Source organism: Lutjanus erythropterus, chromosome 17 (assembly GCF_056507025.1).
Source record: "Lutjanus erythropterus isolate fLutEry1 chromosome 17, fLutEry1.hap2, whole genome shotgun sequence".
NCBI classification, from domain to species: Eukaryota; Metazoa; Chordata; class Actinopteri; order Lutjaniformes; family Lutjanidae; genus Lutjanus; species Lutjanus erythropterus.
In genome coordinates this window covers 29,118,101-29,133,675 of record NC_139333.1, presented here as the reverse complement: position 1 = coordinate 29,133,675, position 15,575 = coordinate 29,118,101, and the positions used below count along the sequence as shown (strand labels likewise).

General features: G+C 40.1%; 1 protein-coding gene across 2 annotated transcripts; it reads right to left on the bottom strand.

Annotated features, from left to right (window-relative positions):
* Positions 1–8,992: 8,992 nt before the first annotated feature.
* On the bottom strand, positions 8,993–15,366 carry kcnj2a (potassium inwardly rectifying channel subfamily J member 2a). Of its 2 annotated transcripts, none has more exons than XM_084740524.1 (2): positions 15,216–15,366; positions 8,993–12,288 (listed from the first exon to the last, which is right to left on the bottom strand). In XM_084740524.1, the coding sequence occupies exon 2, from the start codon at positions 12,042–12,044 to the stop codon at positions 10,761–10,763; it is 1,284 nt and encodes a 427-aa protein (XP_084596650.1). In that variant the 5' UTR covers positions 12,045–12,288; positions 15,216–15,366; the 3' UTR covers positions 8,993–10,760. The 2 variants fall into 2 exon arrangements, with proteins under 2 accessions (XP_084596650.1, XP_084596651.1); XM_084740525.1 differs by having other exon boundaries at positions 8,993–12,285.
* Positions 15,367–15,575: the final 209 nt, after the last annotated feature.

The following is a 15,575-nucleotide window of genomic DNA, read 5'->3' as shown; positions in this document are numbered from 1 at the left end:
TTATCTTCTTTGTGGAAAAACACCCAGGTGAACATTTATTTAAAATGTAGTCTTTGCACCTTTTTTAGTTTTTTTTTTTTTTTTTTTTTTTTTTTGCAATTTTCTCATGCTCCTGCTTCATTGCAACTTCATTTCAAAAAACACCTAAAAACGTTGCAACATGTATCACAATATTTTTTAGAAAAGCTGCTGTGAAATCAGGCATTTTAGGCCACAACAATCCCCCAAGAAGCCTGTGAAACCCTGGAAGGACTGATCAATGCTCTGTGCTCTTTTATATTTTAGAATTTAGTAGCTGTCAGGTAACTTTACATAAACACTTTCACAAGGTTCTTGTTCTAAAACATGACAGATGGAAACATTAAAACATCAGCTGGAGACTTCTCAGCTGACTCAAGGAGTTAGCATTAGCATTAGCTCACAACATCCAGCTACACTTATGAAATCAGCTTGTGAGTCATAATTTTAGCCGACAAAATCCACCGTCGTCAGCTAGAAATGAGAATCTGCTTTTGTTTATGTCTCTAAGGAACCACAGACCTCCTGTTTCAATAATTACTCCCAGTTTCAATGTTAAATCTGCGACTGTTATCACTGTAAATTGCATAAATGCAGGGCAAGAATGGAAAGTTTGGCAGGTGTAGTAACAGTAACTAAGGAAGGTGGGGTTTAGCGAAGGGTCAATTCATGAATCATAGCTCTACACAGGACATATATATTAAAAATCATGTTTTCAGAATATATCTGAGTATCATTTGACCACTAAAAACACTACAGACTGATTTCTTAACGTATTAAAAAAAGAGCCTTACAGATTAAGACGTCAACAACAGATTGTAGCATGTGTTAAACAGTTAAGGTTAAACAGCAGGTCAGCAAACAATATGTTGCAGTTATGTCACATCCTGAATAATTCATTAGCGTCCCTGTTACTTTTCTTCTCATGTGTTGTCCTCTTTGAAGGCAGAACTAGATCTGCTGTCCTACTGACCAGATGAATCATATCCCCAAAAGAGGCATCTCCATTTCCTGCATCTGCCCACTGACAGCTACTCCACAGACAACCAGATGTTTCACACTTCACACAAACAGTATTTAAAAAATCTATAGGAGTATAACGTGCAAAATGTTTGTGCTTTAGTCGCTTTCACATCTGTAGTTTGGTTTATTTGGTCCAGACCATCATTGTTGTATTTCCTTATCTTCTCAACAAGCTCACCAAGAAAAAGACATCTGTGAACATTTGTGTAGACTGCAACTGACTGATTTTATGAGCAGTGCTGACAAGGCAGAAATAAAAAAGATGTATCTTTTACCATAATATTACAGGAGCAATAACTAATGTCTGGTCTCTAGTGATGGGAATTGAGAACCGGTCCAGTTGAGAGCTGGTTCCATTTCGTCCAATCCATCAGAATCATATGCTTCCTCGCTTCCCAGTTGCTTTTATTGCTACCAGCATGATTCTTTTTTTCTGACAGTTGTACGTTGTAAAACAATGACATGAGACCCATACATCTGAGACGTTGCAAACTTGTGACAAGGCGAAGTCATGGTGGTGAGGAAGAAATGGTCCAAAGCCTGGCTGTCAGTAAAATGATCATTTCAAGTCGTGCGACGCAGGCTTAAATTCCAGGAATCTGACTATGTACACCCAGGAGCTACTGCATCCCAACTGAGCATCACGTCCGCCGCAGATTTTTTCTTTGACTAGTAAAACTAAAATAATAACAAAGAGAATGAAATGGACTGTTGCTACAACTAAGGTATCAAAACTAGCAATTTTCATCCTTTGTAGTCTACACTACTACTCACTTATTAGTAAAGAATCACACTCAACTCTTTTTCTACTTTCTGATAAATCAAGGAAAATCCCTTCACTCCTCCATGATTTGTATAAAGATATGCTGCTTATAACAATGTTTCCTTGACAGTTCAGCCAGTGGATTTCACTGCCCTAACACAAACCCTAATCGATTAAGTAATATAAAAAATCTCTAACTCCAGCTTCTCAAATGTGAATATCTTTGGGTTGTGGACAAAATGAGACATTTGAGGATGTCATCTTGGGTTTTGGGAAACACTGATCAACATTTTTCACCATTTTATGGACCAACAACTAATTGGTAAATCGAGAAAAAATGGACAATGAAAATAATTGTTAGTTGCAGGTTTAGTTTAGTGCAGGACTCTGTTTCATTCTGTTTTTACTCTCTGTGAGCTTCCTTTGACATTGGCTGTGACCTGTTTGTTGACAACACAAACCAGAGATTTGACAAAGCGCCCATCTGTCACTGCTCTGCATTTTGCCAAATAATGTCACCAATGCACACAGACCTCTGCAGAATGCCGTACACCAATACTCATGCAGGAGGATCTGAAACACATTGACCGGTTCGCTGGTAAAAAAAAAAAAAAATTCAACAACGAGAAGAAAACTTCGCTGAATGCAGAAGAGGTTACGGTTGAGGAGAAAACGATTATGTGCTGTCGGTTGACAGGGGGTTTTGTCTCCGTCGGTGACAGTGTTTGGCGTCACATCAAAGACGGGTCAACAGCAGCTGGCAGAGCTTCAAAGTGCAGCTCCAGCGAGAGGCAACGAGGCGTTTCAGGTCCACTGGATGGTCAGCTCCTCGGAAAATTCCACCGCCTCTCTGCAGGCCTGCGGTGTGCTGTAATACACAGTAACCTCCTCCATTATTATTATCATTAATATTATTATTGAATGAGTACAAGTGTTCCTGGCTCAGGGAATTCCTGTCGGTCCTGCAGCAGATATTTGTGGTGTTTGTTCGATTATTTTTTGGGAATATTAGATTTTAAGATATTATCTGCCAAGGCAAATGACATACTGAGCAATCTTTCATCTACAGCTGAATCTGTGCCAAAATTTGACCGTTGAAATGATATGTCGATTAATCAAATTGTTAATTAACATAATAGCTTTGGTTATTGATTTATTTTTTGTTTATTTTCTCCAAAATTTCTCCACCAAAAACACCATCTGGCTTCTCAAATGTGTCTGAAATTCTGTTTGTCTCTTTCATAGTTTTGTAAATTGAGTTTTGGACTGTTTGGCAGACATTTGAGGGAATTGTTGTGGAAATATCTGAATGGAGGAATCTGACAGAGCAGTTCTTTCAGGGGTTTGCTGAAATATCATTTGCAAATGGACTCTTGTGCTTGTCCGCTAGTCTCGCATAGTCAGACGTCTCTCCTCAACAGCACTGGAGGAAAAGTCTGGCTCCATGCATTCACATTCTGCTATAAGGGAAAAAAACAACCTGCCTTGTTTTCATTTCTTTATACCAGTCACAGACGTCTTGGGCAGAGCTAAGTCCAGGATGTAGCGATGGTGCTACTGCAATATAATGCCAAGGGGGTACTTATTTTGGTGGCATATTTGCATGTCAGGAGTCATGCTCTGGTATAAAATGACTACATCACTGCAAAAGCAAAGTTAGCTTGTTTACGTTCATACCATTAGCCTCTCAGGCACTAACTTGTCATTTTAAGCATGTATAGCTTGCAGCTCGGAGGTTGTTCTTGTTTCCCAGAGCCTTTGAAAATGTAGAGGGTAGGACATCGTGATACTGCTTGAAGCAAGTGACCAATAGCAGGACTTATACCTGCATTATGCATCCAGTGAGTTAGAAATACAGCTATCAAAGCTTCTTCAAGAGACTCCTCTAGTGGACAAGAAGTCTGTCTTTGATCGTACATCACAGACCAAGTAGGACTGTCCCCGACAAACACAATAAGAAGATTCAGTTAAGTGCACCACACTAAATTCCTCTATCAGCCTACATGAGTTTTTTTTTTTTTTTTTTTTTTACCAGTAAGACTCGTATTTCAATGCCTTTCTTCATCATCTGTGATGAGAAAACATCTGGTTGTCAGACAGTCTGAGAAAGTAAAAATGTGCATCCTCTGTAGTTTAGTTATAAAATCAGCAGAGCACGGAGCGTCTCTCCTCAGGCTGCAGCTCCTTTTCCCTTTATTCTTATTTATTCTAAGACATGTTTGCTGTCTTATATTTACTGTGTTTTAGTGTCTTTTGCTTGTGTTTTAGTTGTTATTTCAGTTTTAGATTTTCTCTGCTTCTTTTCTGCTTCTGTCTGGCCTCATGTTTTTTTGGCTTTATGTTGACACATTGCCTATTTTGCTCTGTCTGTCAAAGCACTTTGTAAACTGTTTTTAAAGGTACTATATAAATAAAGTTCTGATTATTACAATTATAAATGTGGCACTGATTGATCTAACATAAACTGGTTCTTGGCATTACCAACATAATTGGTTGTTACCCTGAAAAATACCAGTATTCAACCCTAAAAAGTATCAAGATTAGGCCTGCAAGTGACAATTATTTTCATTATTGATTAATCTGTCGATTACTTTCTCAGTTAATCGATTAGTTGTTTGATCTATAAAATTTCAGAAAATGGCCTAAGATGACATCCTCAAATGTCTGATTCAGTTTACTGTTAGAGAGGAGTAAAGAAACCAGAAAATATTCACATTTAAGAAGCTGAAATCAGATTTTTTTTTCTAAATTTGTCTTTAAAAATCAACTGAGATTATCAGATTAGTTGAGGATTAATTTATCAAGTAATTGATTACTTGATTATTCGTTGCAGCTCTAGTATCGTTGTCGTGATAATGACCTTTATCATAATGTGAGGTTGTGGTCATATGACTTGGCCCTGTGTGAGTTCTGTCCCAGCTGAAGCACTGGTTTGCACTCCTTGACTTTCTCTGTTCCCAGAGTCTAGCTGATAATATCCGTGTTCCCATTATTTTGCTCCTATTGTTGTGGAAAGTGTTGCGTTCACAGGGGGAAGGTGATTTTTCAAAATGGCACTAAAAATGTCGTCATGGGCATTATGATATTACATTGGGAGGTCAGAATTTCCACTTTGTTCCGATGGGTAATAACTTTCAGTAATTGTTCGATACTGTATTCATTCATTGCGTCGAAGCGCCTGAGCGGATCGGGCCGTCCACCTTGTGCGACGATGGTTTTGTCTGGCTGAGCGGGGGTCCGTGTGAAGCAGGAAGACTTGGCTTCAGCTAAAGACAAAACACACAGAGGATCACAGGTCTGGACGAGAGCTGGGTCCGTTTGAACGTCAAGTTCCCAGAAGCCTCGGTAGAGGCCCTTGGGGGGGGTTCCGGTTATAGTTCAGGAGCACAGATTGTGTTTGTGTTGCAGGTCCAAGCTTTTTACTCCGACGTTGTTGTTTCCAGATTGTAGAGTCTGAACAAGGCTCAATCAGCTGTGCAGCGTGATGTATAAAACACAAATAAATAGTGATAAAAAGTAAACTGTTTGGATACTTGATATCTCAGGGGTTTACACAGAAATAATGGAAGTTGGCCTAACATTTACCTTTGGATGTTTACTCTGCTGATATACAGTGTTATTGTTTTCATAAACAGGGAGTGAGCGGAGCTGCACAATAGAAACACACACGCTCACCTACAGCAGCAACTATTACACTGCACAGCGCTCAACAATGTGCCACTATTCTTCCTATCGGCCAGGAAGTCACCTCAATGTGCCTTTCCTGGTCACAACTTTAAATTAATAATTCAATAAATAAATGCAATATTAAATGGTGTGACCGGAAAGGAACTCCTTACTTTCCCACCAGTGTCGCCCTTCAGGGACAAACTGGTGCCACCTTCTGTGTTTGGGAAAAAAAAAGCTTTTGTTTACCAAAAAATAAACAAATGAGGTGAATTTCTTCTCTGCCACCGTGTTGGATTTGTAGTTTTCTACATGCTTGACTTATGTATTTTCTGTGTTGTGTTGTCTGTTGTGGTTTAAAGCATGAAATGTGACTTTAAATTATGTCTCATAGAGGAAATATGAAACACAGATCCTGATTATAATAAGCAACTCCAACAACACTGACTCATTTTCTCTTTCATTTCTTCCTCTTTCAAAATGATCAAGATGAATCAGATACCGTAACTGCTTTATGTCAGATGAATGGAACACACACACACACACACACACACACACACACACACACACACTCACACACACAGAAGCATCACGTTCAAAGCTCGAGCTCTGACTGGAGTTCTGACTCCAGAAGTTGACATTAGTGTCAGTCTTCCTTAATGGTAAACCAAGGAATTTTCCATTGAGTTGGGTTCACGTCCAGCTTTTTTTTTTTTTTTTTTTTTTTTTTGTCTGTCTGTGCAGCTGAAGAGAAGAAGAGGTAGAGTTGTGGAAGACAAAATGTTATGAGCATGAGAAAAATGCCTTCTCTTTCTCTGCTTTCTCAGAACTGATAACTTAAGACCAGAGAAGTGAAACTATCCAGGAAAAAGAAAAAAAAGGATAAGGGTAGTGTGACTTTAGCTTAAAACAACAAGCAAGGCTGGTGAAAGCACTGAGACTGAACCCAAACAGTAAATGTTCTGTAAAACAATCAGCCACACACTAGTAGCCCTGTGAGGCTGACCTTGAGCTAATGTCATCATACTAACACAGTCAAAATAATTTGGCAAAAGTTGTGGATGGTACCAGTAGAACCACTGCAGACATCTGCAGAGAGTTGGAGCAACCTGATGTGGGATTTCCCAATTTTTTTTATTTTTTTTTTTTGGGCAACTTTCTGTCTTGCAACCTGCAGCTTTTTCTCAACAAAATAACACTTGTCTTCTGTAATAAATCACCGCATACTGAGAAGAAAGAGCACAGTGTGAATTAATAAAAGCTGCAGCTTCTCAAGACCAAGAAAAGTCTTGTTTGTTTCTCAGCTGCTGGAAACTAAGTACTGTATGGGGTTGAGATACATGTAGGTACATGTTACATCGTATACCAAAAGTGTTTGGTGGAAATGTGGCTAATGACAATTAGGGCTGGGCAAAATATTGTGATATGAGACAAGATATCATTAGGGATGTTCCGGGCGACTAATTTCCCTGTCAATTAAATGCCAATTTAATTTAAAAACCATTTGAAGCTATTAATCACAGTCTGCAATCACCAAATCATATTCTAAATGCTGCTGAAATGTGTGCCACTTTGCACCGTGCAGTATGAATGCTGCACATTAACCTACTAAACATGACGACAACTCACTGAATGCTTCAACTTTTCAGACCGAACAGGATCACAGTGTCTGCAGGTAAACGACATAGTTCACCCGCAGCTGATGTTAGCTGCCAGCCTGAAACACAGTGTGACCAATGTTATAATTCAGCGCAGACTGAAAACCAACACACTGATCATGCATAGAGTTTTGGCTAATAATAATGAGCTAAAAGAATGCTAATGCTAATATAAAATATAGTGGAGCTTGTGGCCATTTCACTACCATAAGAATATAAATAATAAGTATTTTACCAGAAAATGTGTTTGTCCCAGGGTACATATATATGTCTTTAAAACAACATTTAGACTTGTTGATTTGAATGCGACTCAGTTTCATTGCTGTGAACGGATGAGAAATGAACAATTCAGTGGACGTTAAAAAGACCAGAGAGACAGATGAAGAGCGAGAGAGGATGAGAGGCTGACGAAAACAATGTATGTCAAGAGCTGGAGAGAAAAGAGAAGGTGTTAATCCCTCCTGCGACAGTAAAGGACGCAGGACGAGGCAGCTGGTCAGTGTCACTGTACGCTGCTGCTGGAGAACATTAGAGATGTTACACTCGTCCTCAGCATTTCAGGAAACTACTTGTACTTTCTACTCCATTTATTTAATGACTGGAGTTTGAACTAATGTGATAGTCGGCCTGTTGGCTGATGGCCAGTAGAAATCTTGTATCTCAAAGTCATATTTTTGAGAAGTTTCTCAAAGGTGTTTTCTTACCGAAAAACACCCAAAATGAAACTGAATTTTTGCAATGATGCCTCAAGCATAAGATTAAAGGGATAGTTCAGATAATCTGAAGTGGGGCTGTATTCAGGTACTTGTTGATGATCAGTGTGTTACCTTCAGTAGATGTCACATGTTTTCAGATTCACAGATTTGTTGTCAGCCTTCCAGCAAACCAAACTCCATAGATGAAATTAGTAATTTTACCTCACAGAACACAGGGGTTGCTGGTCCACAGTGGCTTTGATCAGTTAGTTTTAGTGTTACTGTGTGACTTTGGTGACTCCAAACTAACCTGTTCAAACAGAGGTCACACAACAACACAAACAAACAAACAGCAGTGAGAGGTACAATTAATGATTTTTCCCATGGAGTTTGGTTGGTTTGGAGAGAGTGATGTTTGGCTTATCTAACTGTGACATTACCTGTCAGAAATGGCTCTTGGATGGTAAAATGAAGCAGTGAAAACATTTAAAATATAACAAACTTTTATCCTGATATTGATATTTTTGTGGCTATAATATGTTTTGTTGCTCCTCTCTGTTACTGTAGGTGATACACTATGGATAAGTACCTCATACAACTCTACATCAAATAATACATACTAAAAAACAGGTATGTGATATATATCTTGATATATACATTTTCTTTTAAATAACAATCTGTTTGTGTTGGACAGGAGACATTCATTAATTTAAAAGTTTTGACTATGATAAAATTTCAATTAATTGTGCTGCTCTACCCAACAGTATGTAAAGTAGTTAGTGCAGATATAGACATTAATGCTTTGCCAAAATATCAACAGTTAGATTTTTGATAAACATCAGTGGTGTGGATATAATGACTAAGTGGGTAAAGGCAAATAAAATAAAACAAACAGCTACAACAGTCTGAAAAAGTTCTGAAAATCACATAAATTTACTGTAATGTAGCTTTGAAAACCAGAAAAAGGCAACACTGATGTTATATGATATAATGATATCCAAAGTCTAAGACGATATCCAATGTCACATCACAATATTGATATATTGATATACTGCCCAGCTCTATGTTACTTTTGAGGACTTAATTTCATCTGATCTGTTCCTGTAAAACTGTCAAACTTTTTCAAACAGTTAAAAACTTTCAATATTATGAGAAGCCATGAAGCATGATTCTGATTGTCCTCTGACATTTTATTGAAAAAAGAACAATATAACATCATATACAATAATAATAATAATATTAATACAAAAATCTGTACATTCTGTGGTTTTGCAGTACATTTGGAAGACTGATACAAAATAACTGCAACAGGGAGGGAGGTATTTACACATGTAGGATCTATGGAGCCAAGTGGCCTTCCGTCACTGTTTTTTCCTCTTAAAAAAAAGATACAGGATATAAATTTGTATTGATGCTTGTGCAGTACACCTTCATATGCCGGGGTTACAGTACATTTGGCTTTGAACTATGCTTTTTCAAATTTTACATTCTCAAGTAAAACAAGACGCGTTACAACAGAGAATGAAAAGTCAAGTAGTGTCGATAATGAAGGAGGCCGATCTGTCGTCTGCATACAGCAAAAAGGCTCGAAAAACTCAGAGATTTGATATTTTTGCAAGACAACATTTTTCAATCTCCAATCATAACACTGTATCAGAGTCAGACATTAGAAAGGAGATCCAGTTCTCTTTGCAAATAATGTCTTTCCACTTCATATTTTATAACCTTTAAAACAGGTTTTGGCTTTAAAAGTCAACTTTTTGGTTCAAGTTGAGATCTAAAAACCCTCCAAACATGAGTGGATTATTGTTTAAGTTCAGCAAACACTACAGAAGTTGTGATTCTTGTTTACAGTAAAGCCTTTGCCACCTTGGTTTGATTTATACACCTTCACTTCCCCACCTTTTTGACTTTCCAGATTAAGGCTTGATGAAGTGGCTCAAGTTAACGATGATCGACGTAAAAAAAAAAAAAAAAAAAAACTGTACACACATTCTTGAAAAACAAACCTTATTAAAAACTCCCTAAACATTCTACTTCTCTGTACCAAATCTAACCAGGTGTTGTTTTTAAGAAACACATAACTATGATAATAATACTCTTTGGCAGTTTTATCAACCGTTAAAAAAAAAGAAAAAAAAGAAGCAACATCATAGCAGCACTTTTAAGAACATTCAGATTCTCATATTTACCCCGGTCTCTGTTTAAATTAATGATTTTTCTGTCAGTTTGATGCCGTTAATACTACCCTGCTCTATCTCTTGACCCGAGCAGGCATGTTTCTATCAGTCTGACCAGCTATGAACAGTCTCTCAGATCAATAACTGCAAAGGATTAAAGCAGAGGGATCAGAAAATCAGTGCTGTCAAGTCAGTGGAAAGTTTTCTACATGTCAGAAAGTTTTTGGTGCAGTTAATTGAGATGTCTGCGATGAGACCAGCTTGTGAACAAATACTCTACTTGTACCTTTGTTCCAGACATCTACCTTTCATCTGCTCTTTGGTTCTATAAGAAAGCACAAAGTTCTATTTTCTAGCAGCACTTGAGAACATGTTCTACCTACAAAAACCACCTTCTCTGAAAGTGTCTTGTTCATGCCGGCCAGAGAAACTGAGACATGCCCGCCATTTTCAAGTCATCTCGACAACCTCCGTCCACTCTGTCATCTTGCAGTCACCAGACACTGAGCACACATTCATGGGGACTTCATGGAGAATTCTTCCTGCAATATGCACATGGTTCATAGTGCTGTGTTTTGTCATACTGTATGTAGTCAAAGTTCAGACTCCTACATACAAAGTCCTAAACCTTTGCCGCTTCCCACAGCAGTACCGTTCGGCTTGTCCTCTACCCAAGGCCCAGCTCGGCTCGTTGTGCCTTTTGGAGCAGAGAGGTGATTTCAGAAAATCTCTCATGTGAGGTCTGAGGTCTGAACAGTCATATTTCTGATTCTCGTCTCAGAGGCCGGGGCTCAAGCGGCACCGTGGCTTGGCTGTGTTCAGTCTCTGAGATGTTGTCCGTCTGGGTGCCGTCGGGCCCAACGCTGCCCCCGTTCCCCTCGTCCGTGTCCTCTTTGTTCTCCAGTGCCATCTCGTTCTCGTAGCAGAAGGAGTTGGAGTTTGAGAGAATGTATTTTTTCTCTGCAAGGTCTCTGGCGCTGCACAGAGGGGTGCTTGGCACCTCGTATGTTTTATGGAAGCGGGAATAGTCCACCTTGTAGTAGTTCTTCTCCTCGAAGAGCACAGGCTCGAAACGATGGCCCCAGAGGATCTCACTGGCAACATAGGAGCTGCGGCACTGCGTGGTCATGGCGGTTGCCTCGACCATGCCCTCCAGGATGACCACGATCTCAAACTCTGAGTTCTCCAGGTCCTGTTTGCTCATGTCGTAGAAGGGGCTCTCCTCGTTGATCTTGTGGACGATGGTGATGGGGGAGACCAGGAAGATGCGGTCGACTCCGATTTCGAAGCCCACGTCTATGTCCACCTGATCGAGGGGGATGTACTCCCCCTCTGCTGTCGTTCGGGATTTCAGAAGTTGCGCCCGCACATGTGCCTCAACCAGGTGGCTCTTCCTTAAGTTGCCCACACGCCACATCAGGCAGAGCTTGTTGTCCCTCATAGCCACTGTGGCATTGTGGCTAAAAACCAAAGTTTCATTCCTCTTCTTGGGCTTTGCCATCTTTGCCATGACGGCGCCAATGATGAAGGCGTCAATAATGCAGCCCACGATGCTTTGGAAAACCACCATGAAGACGGCGACAGGGCACTCGTCTGTCACGTATCTGTAGCCATAACCAATAGTAGTTTGAGTCTCAATGGAGAACAGGAAGGCAGCGGTGAAGCTGCTCACATTGGAGACGCACTTCTGGGCGTCATTCTCCAAGTCCCCGTGGAAGATGGCCACCAGCCAGAAGACGCAGCCGAAGAACAGCCATGACAGGAGGAAGGCGAGGCAGAAGATGATGAACATCCACCTCCAGCGGATGTCCACGCACGTGGTGAAGATGTCAGCCAGGTACCGCTGACCCTTCTCACTCACGTTGATGAACTGCACATTACAGTGACCGTCCTTCTTTACGAATCTGCTCTGCGGCTGGTGCCTCGTGTGCACCTTGCCCTTGCCGTTACCGTAGCCGTTGGGTACTGCCATAGTGGCAAGCTTCATGCCGTCCTCCTCTGATGACACAATGCTGTAGCGGCTGGCTCGCACGCTTCCCATCACCTCAGTCTGGGAGGGCTGTGCTGCTTCTGCTTTGGAAAACAGTCTGAGTTTCTGGAAAAAGCGTTGGAGAAACAGTTTTGAAACACTTCTGGGGGACCAACTCAGAGAGGAAATGGTGGCAAGATGAGGCGGGCTGAAGGGTCTCTTCAGCCTCACTGGCCCCTAGATGTAGTGCAACAAGAGGAGGATGAAGTGGTCACTCCTCTTTCATCAGCTGACTGGACCTCATCAAGCTCATCTGCTGCAAGAAAACAGAGAAGACAACTGTTAGTCAAATCAGCTCTATCAAATCATCTTCAGGGCATTCAATGACAACATTGTCAAAAAGAAAATGTAATGGTTCAACATTTAAGAAATTACTTGTTGAACATGACCTGTCAGAACAGATAACTCAATCATTAAGTCAGACTTGCATGCAGTCTGAGGAAAAAAAAAAAACTTTATACCCAGCATCAGCAAAGTTTGACTGATGGTGCCAACAATATTTCATCCAGTTATGACAAACAACAACAGTGATGTTTAACCCCGGTCTAACATGTCAGCTTTCACTGAGAGAGGCCACCCTGTAATTGCACTCCAGTCCCATTATTGGTCACTGACAAAGTCGACTTGTTTTCCTTGGCTGCCCTGCACTGACTTGATCATTTCTTGCTGGATTGTGGGTTAGAGCATTTCTACAGGATCCCATGAACTGATGGTTTTGCATAACTGATGGATCAAGTTAAAAACTTCAACTGAGAAAGTTTAGATGTGCAGATCATTTTTGAATAATATATTGCAAGAAATGCTTGGGCATAAATGCTTACTGGACTAAAACAGAGTTTGTTTGAGGTGTTCTTTAGCCAAGGCTACATGCGTTCAAATTAATCAGAAAAAAAATCCTCTTTGAAAACAATTGAAATGCCTTTATTGTTATGGCACGGTTTTGACTCACTGATGAAGGCTTGGTTCCGAAACATGTGGGAGTTTGTTTGTTTTAAGATTGAACATGACCATGCAATGACAATAAAGGCTTTTTAACTGTTCTAAAAGAGTGCCTTGAAGTTTTTTGTGATTTATTTTTATATACTACAAGAAACTGAAAATGTACAACTTACATAAATTGAACCAAAGCCACATCAAGTCTAGATTTCAAGCCGTCTCAACTGCTCAGTGGTACATGATTAATGCACACTTGTGCACAGATAATGCCTTCTCAGAATCCAGACAGATGGATGTTTTGCATGTGTTACTTAATTTTGAACTTGTTCTGTTGCCAACAGCACCCACTGAGATTGACTGATGATTTTGGATCTGTGAACAGCATCTCTGAGGGCACATCTTGGACACTTAATGGTGCAATGTGTTAGAACTGACCACTACCTTTAAGATTGTCAGAAGTATTGATGCTTCAATACTTTTTCAACACTGCTTGTTTAAAATGATAGAATTTCAATTAATTATACTATTGAAAGTACTGAAGCTATTAAAAAAAATGATCTAAGTGCACATTCAAGACTTCAGTTCAGTCTTTATTGTCCTGCCTGAAGTTTAGCTTGCAGCAAAACCAGATAGTGTTCTGTGAGTTTTCTGTACTGGCACTGTGTGCAGGTTGTTAATGTAAGGACAATGACTTTCTCCTTTTTACTGTGGTATGAAAATAGGTAGCATGTATTGCATACAGTGCTTTTTTATACCACTTTTGTATCAAAATGTAAAATCTTGGTGTCATGAAAACAACATTTAAAATTATTGTCATTGGTTGCACTTGAGACTTGGAATAAAAATGCAAAAAAAAAGTGACAGACATCGTGTCAGCCTCAGATTTAGAGGTCTGTGATTTTAAAGAAGCTATAGTGTGAGTGTGAGCTCGGTCTTTGGCCGTACAGCAGAGATGCACAGCTTGTTGACTCTCACCACGTCCTCTGGGACTTCTTCTCTGTGCTGAAATAATGGCTGTCCTGAGAGGATTCTCCTGGCACGACTGAAGCAGTACTCATTAGTTTTGGCTGTCCTAGCAACAAAGTCTAAATCGACCTGCTGCAGTCTCACTGTGCTCTCTCTCTCTCTCTCTCTCTTTTCTTTTTTTTTTCTTTACTTTTCTTAAGATGGAGGTGCAGGGTGCAAAAGTAACGTTTTTGTCCACCAGCCAAAATTTTACCATTGTGTTTTTTTTTTTTTGTTTTTTTTTTGGCTGCTGACTGAAGTAAATCTACCAGCCACAGGCCATATTTTAGCTACATTTGTCTGGTGTCTGGTGCTAATTTTGTGCATTGCTGAGGCGTGAGAGTTAAAGATGAGAAGCTTGTAGTGAAAACTAGAAAGTTCCTCAGGCCTGCTGAGTCATAGTGTAGTTTCATACCTGCAAAAAGTCAAACTGGCTGATGCCATTTGTCTGAGACTTTTACACACACAAACTTTGCATTAAGTTTCAAAACAACTACACAAGCATGCACCATTGATCCTACTTACTGAGGATGCTCTATTGCTGAACATCTGTAATCTTTGCTCAGATGATGGTGGATTTGCAGACATCAATAAGGAATGCAGCAGATTTTCTTATATTAATTATATGCAGCAAAATCAGTGCTTCAGTTTCGTAATGAGCAGTTCTCTGAGAGATTAAACTGAGTCACATGTTACCCCGCTAAACAACAAAATAAAATATATACTTATAATTGTATTATTATAGATATCTACTCCTTTTAAAAGAGTGTTATTAAGCAGTGTGTGACTGTTGGGAGACACACAGATCTGCGCTCTGAATGCACCAAATGCCAGCGACAAATGTTAACAGGTGCGGGGAGAAAAAAGGAGCTGACTTCTGATGCAATCATCCACACACACCCCTCAGACTGAGACACATGCACGCTTCAATTCCAACTTTCATTTGTGTCAGAAAGTGGGACCTGTCTTCAAGTCACAACATAAAAAGCGAGACTTTGTATGAGCGGATAAAGCAAAACTTTTGGCGGGTCATCTGACAGTTGTGTGGCAACAGAAGTCGTGCGTAAAAGCCAGGAAGTCGGCGCGTCATGGAGAATAAAGTAAACCATCACAGCTTAACGTGAGCGTCTGTTTGCCAGTAAATAAACACTTCTGCCATGTGTTAAGCTCATGTTAAGGACATCACATCTCATATTACAGCATAAAAGTTCTAGTTTTATCAAATACTCATGTTTTCTCTACCTGTTGCTTATTTGTGGACCGGTTGGATTCAGCTCGCTGAAATATAATCCAGATGGTTTTGTGGCCTGCTGTTATCCTCGGCGTCCCTTCCTTGTTATTTATTTTGGCCGATCAAGTGTGAAAGTTCTCCGTCACATCTCTGGAGGACCGGTCTCGGTAATGTGCCTCGCGATGAGTTCCCTCAAAGCGTTTTAAACAGCACGCACCGGCACGGCCCGCCCCCCTTTTGGGCTCGGCCAATGGACAGAGGAGGGGAGAGCACACTGTGAAACAGGCGCAATTACTCTGTTTTTGTGTAATTTCATGTGTTTGATCAATGATGTGAACACAACAAGACGTGGAAGCAACGTACAGCAATTT

Coding starts and splice junctions, on each gene's coding strand:
- kcnj2a (XM_084740524.1), bottom strand. CDS start 12,044: ATGGGAAGCGTGCGAGCCAGCCGCTACAGCATTGTGTCATCAGAGGAG.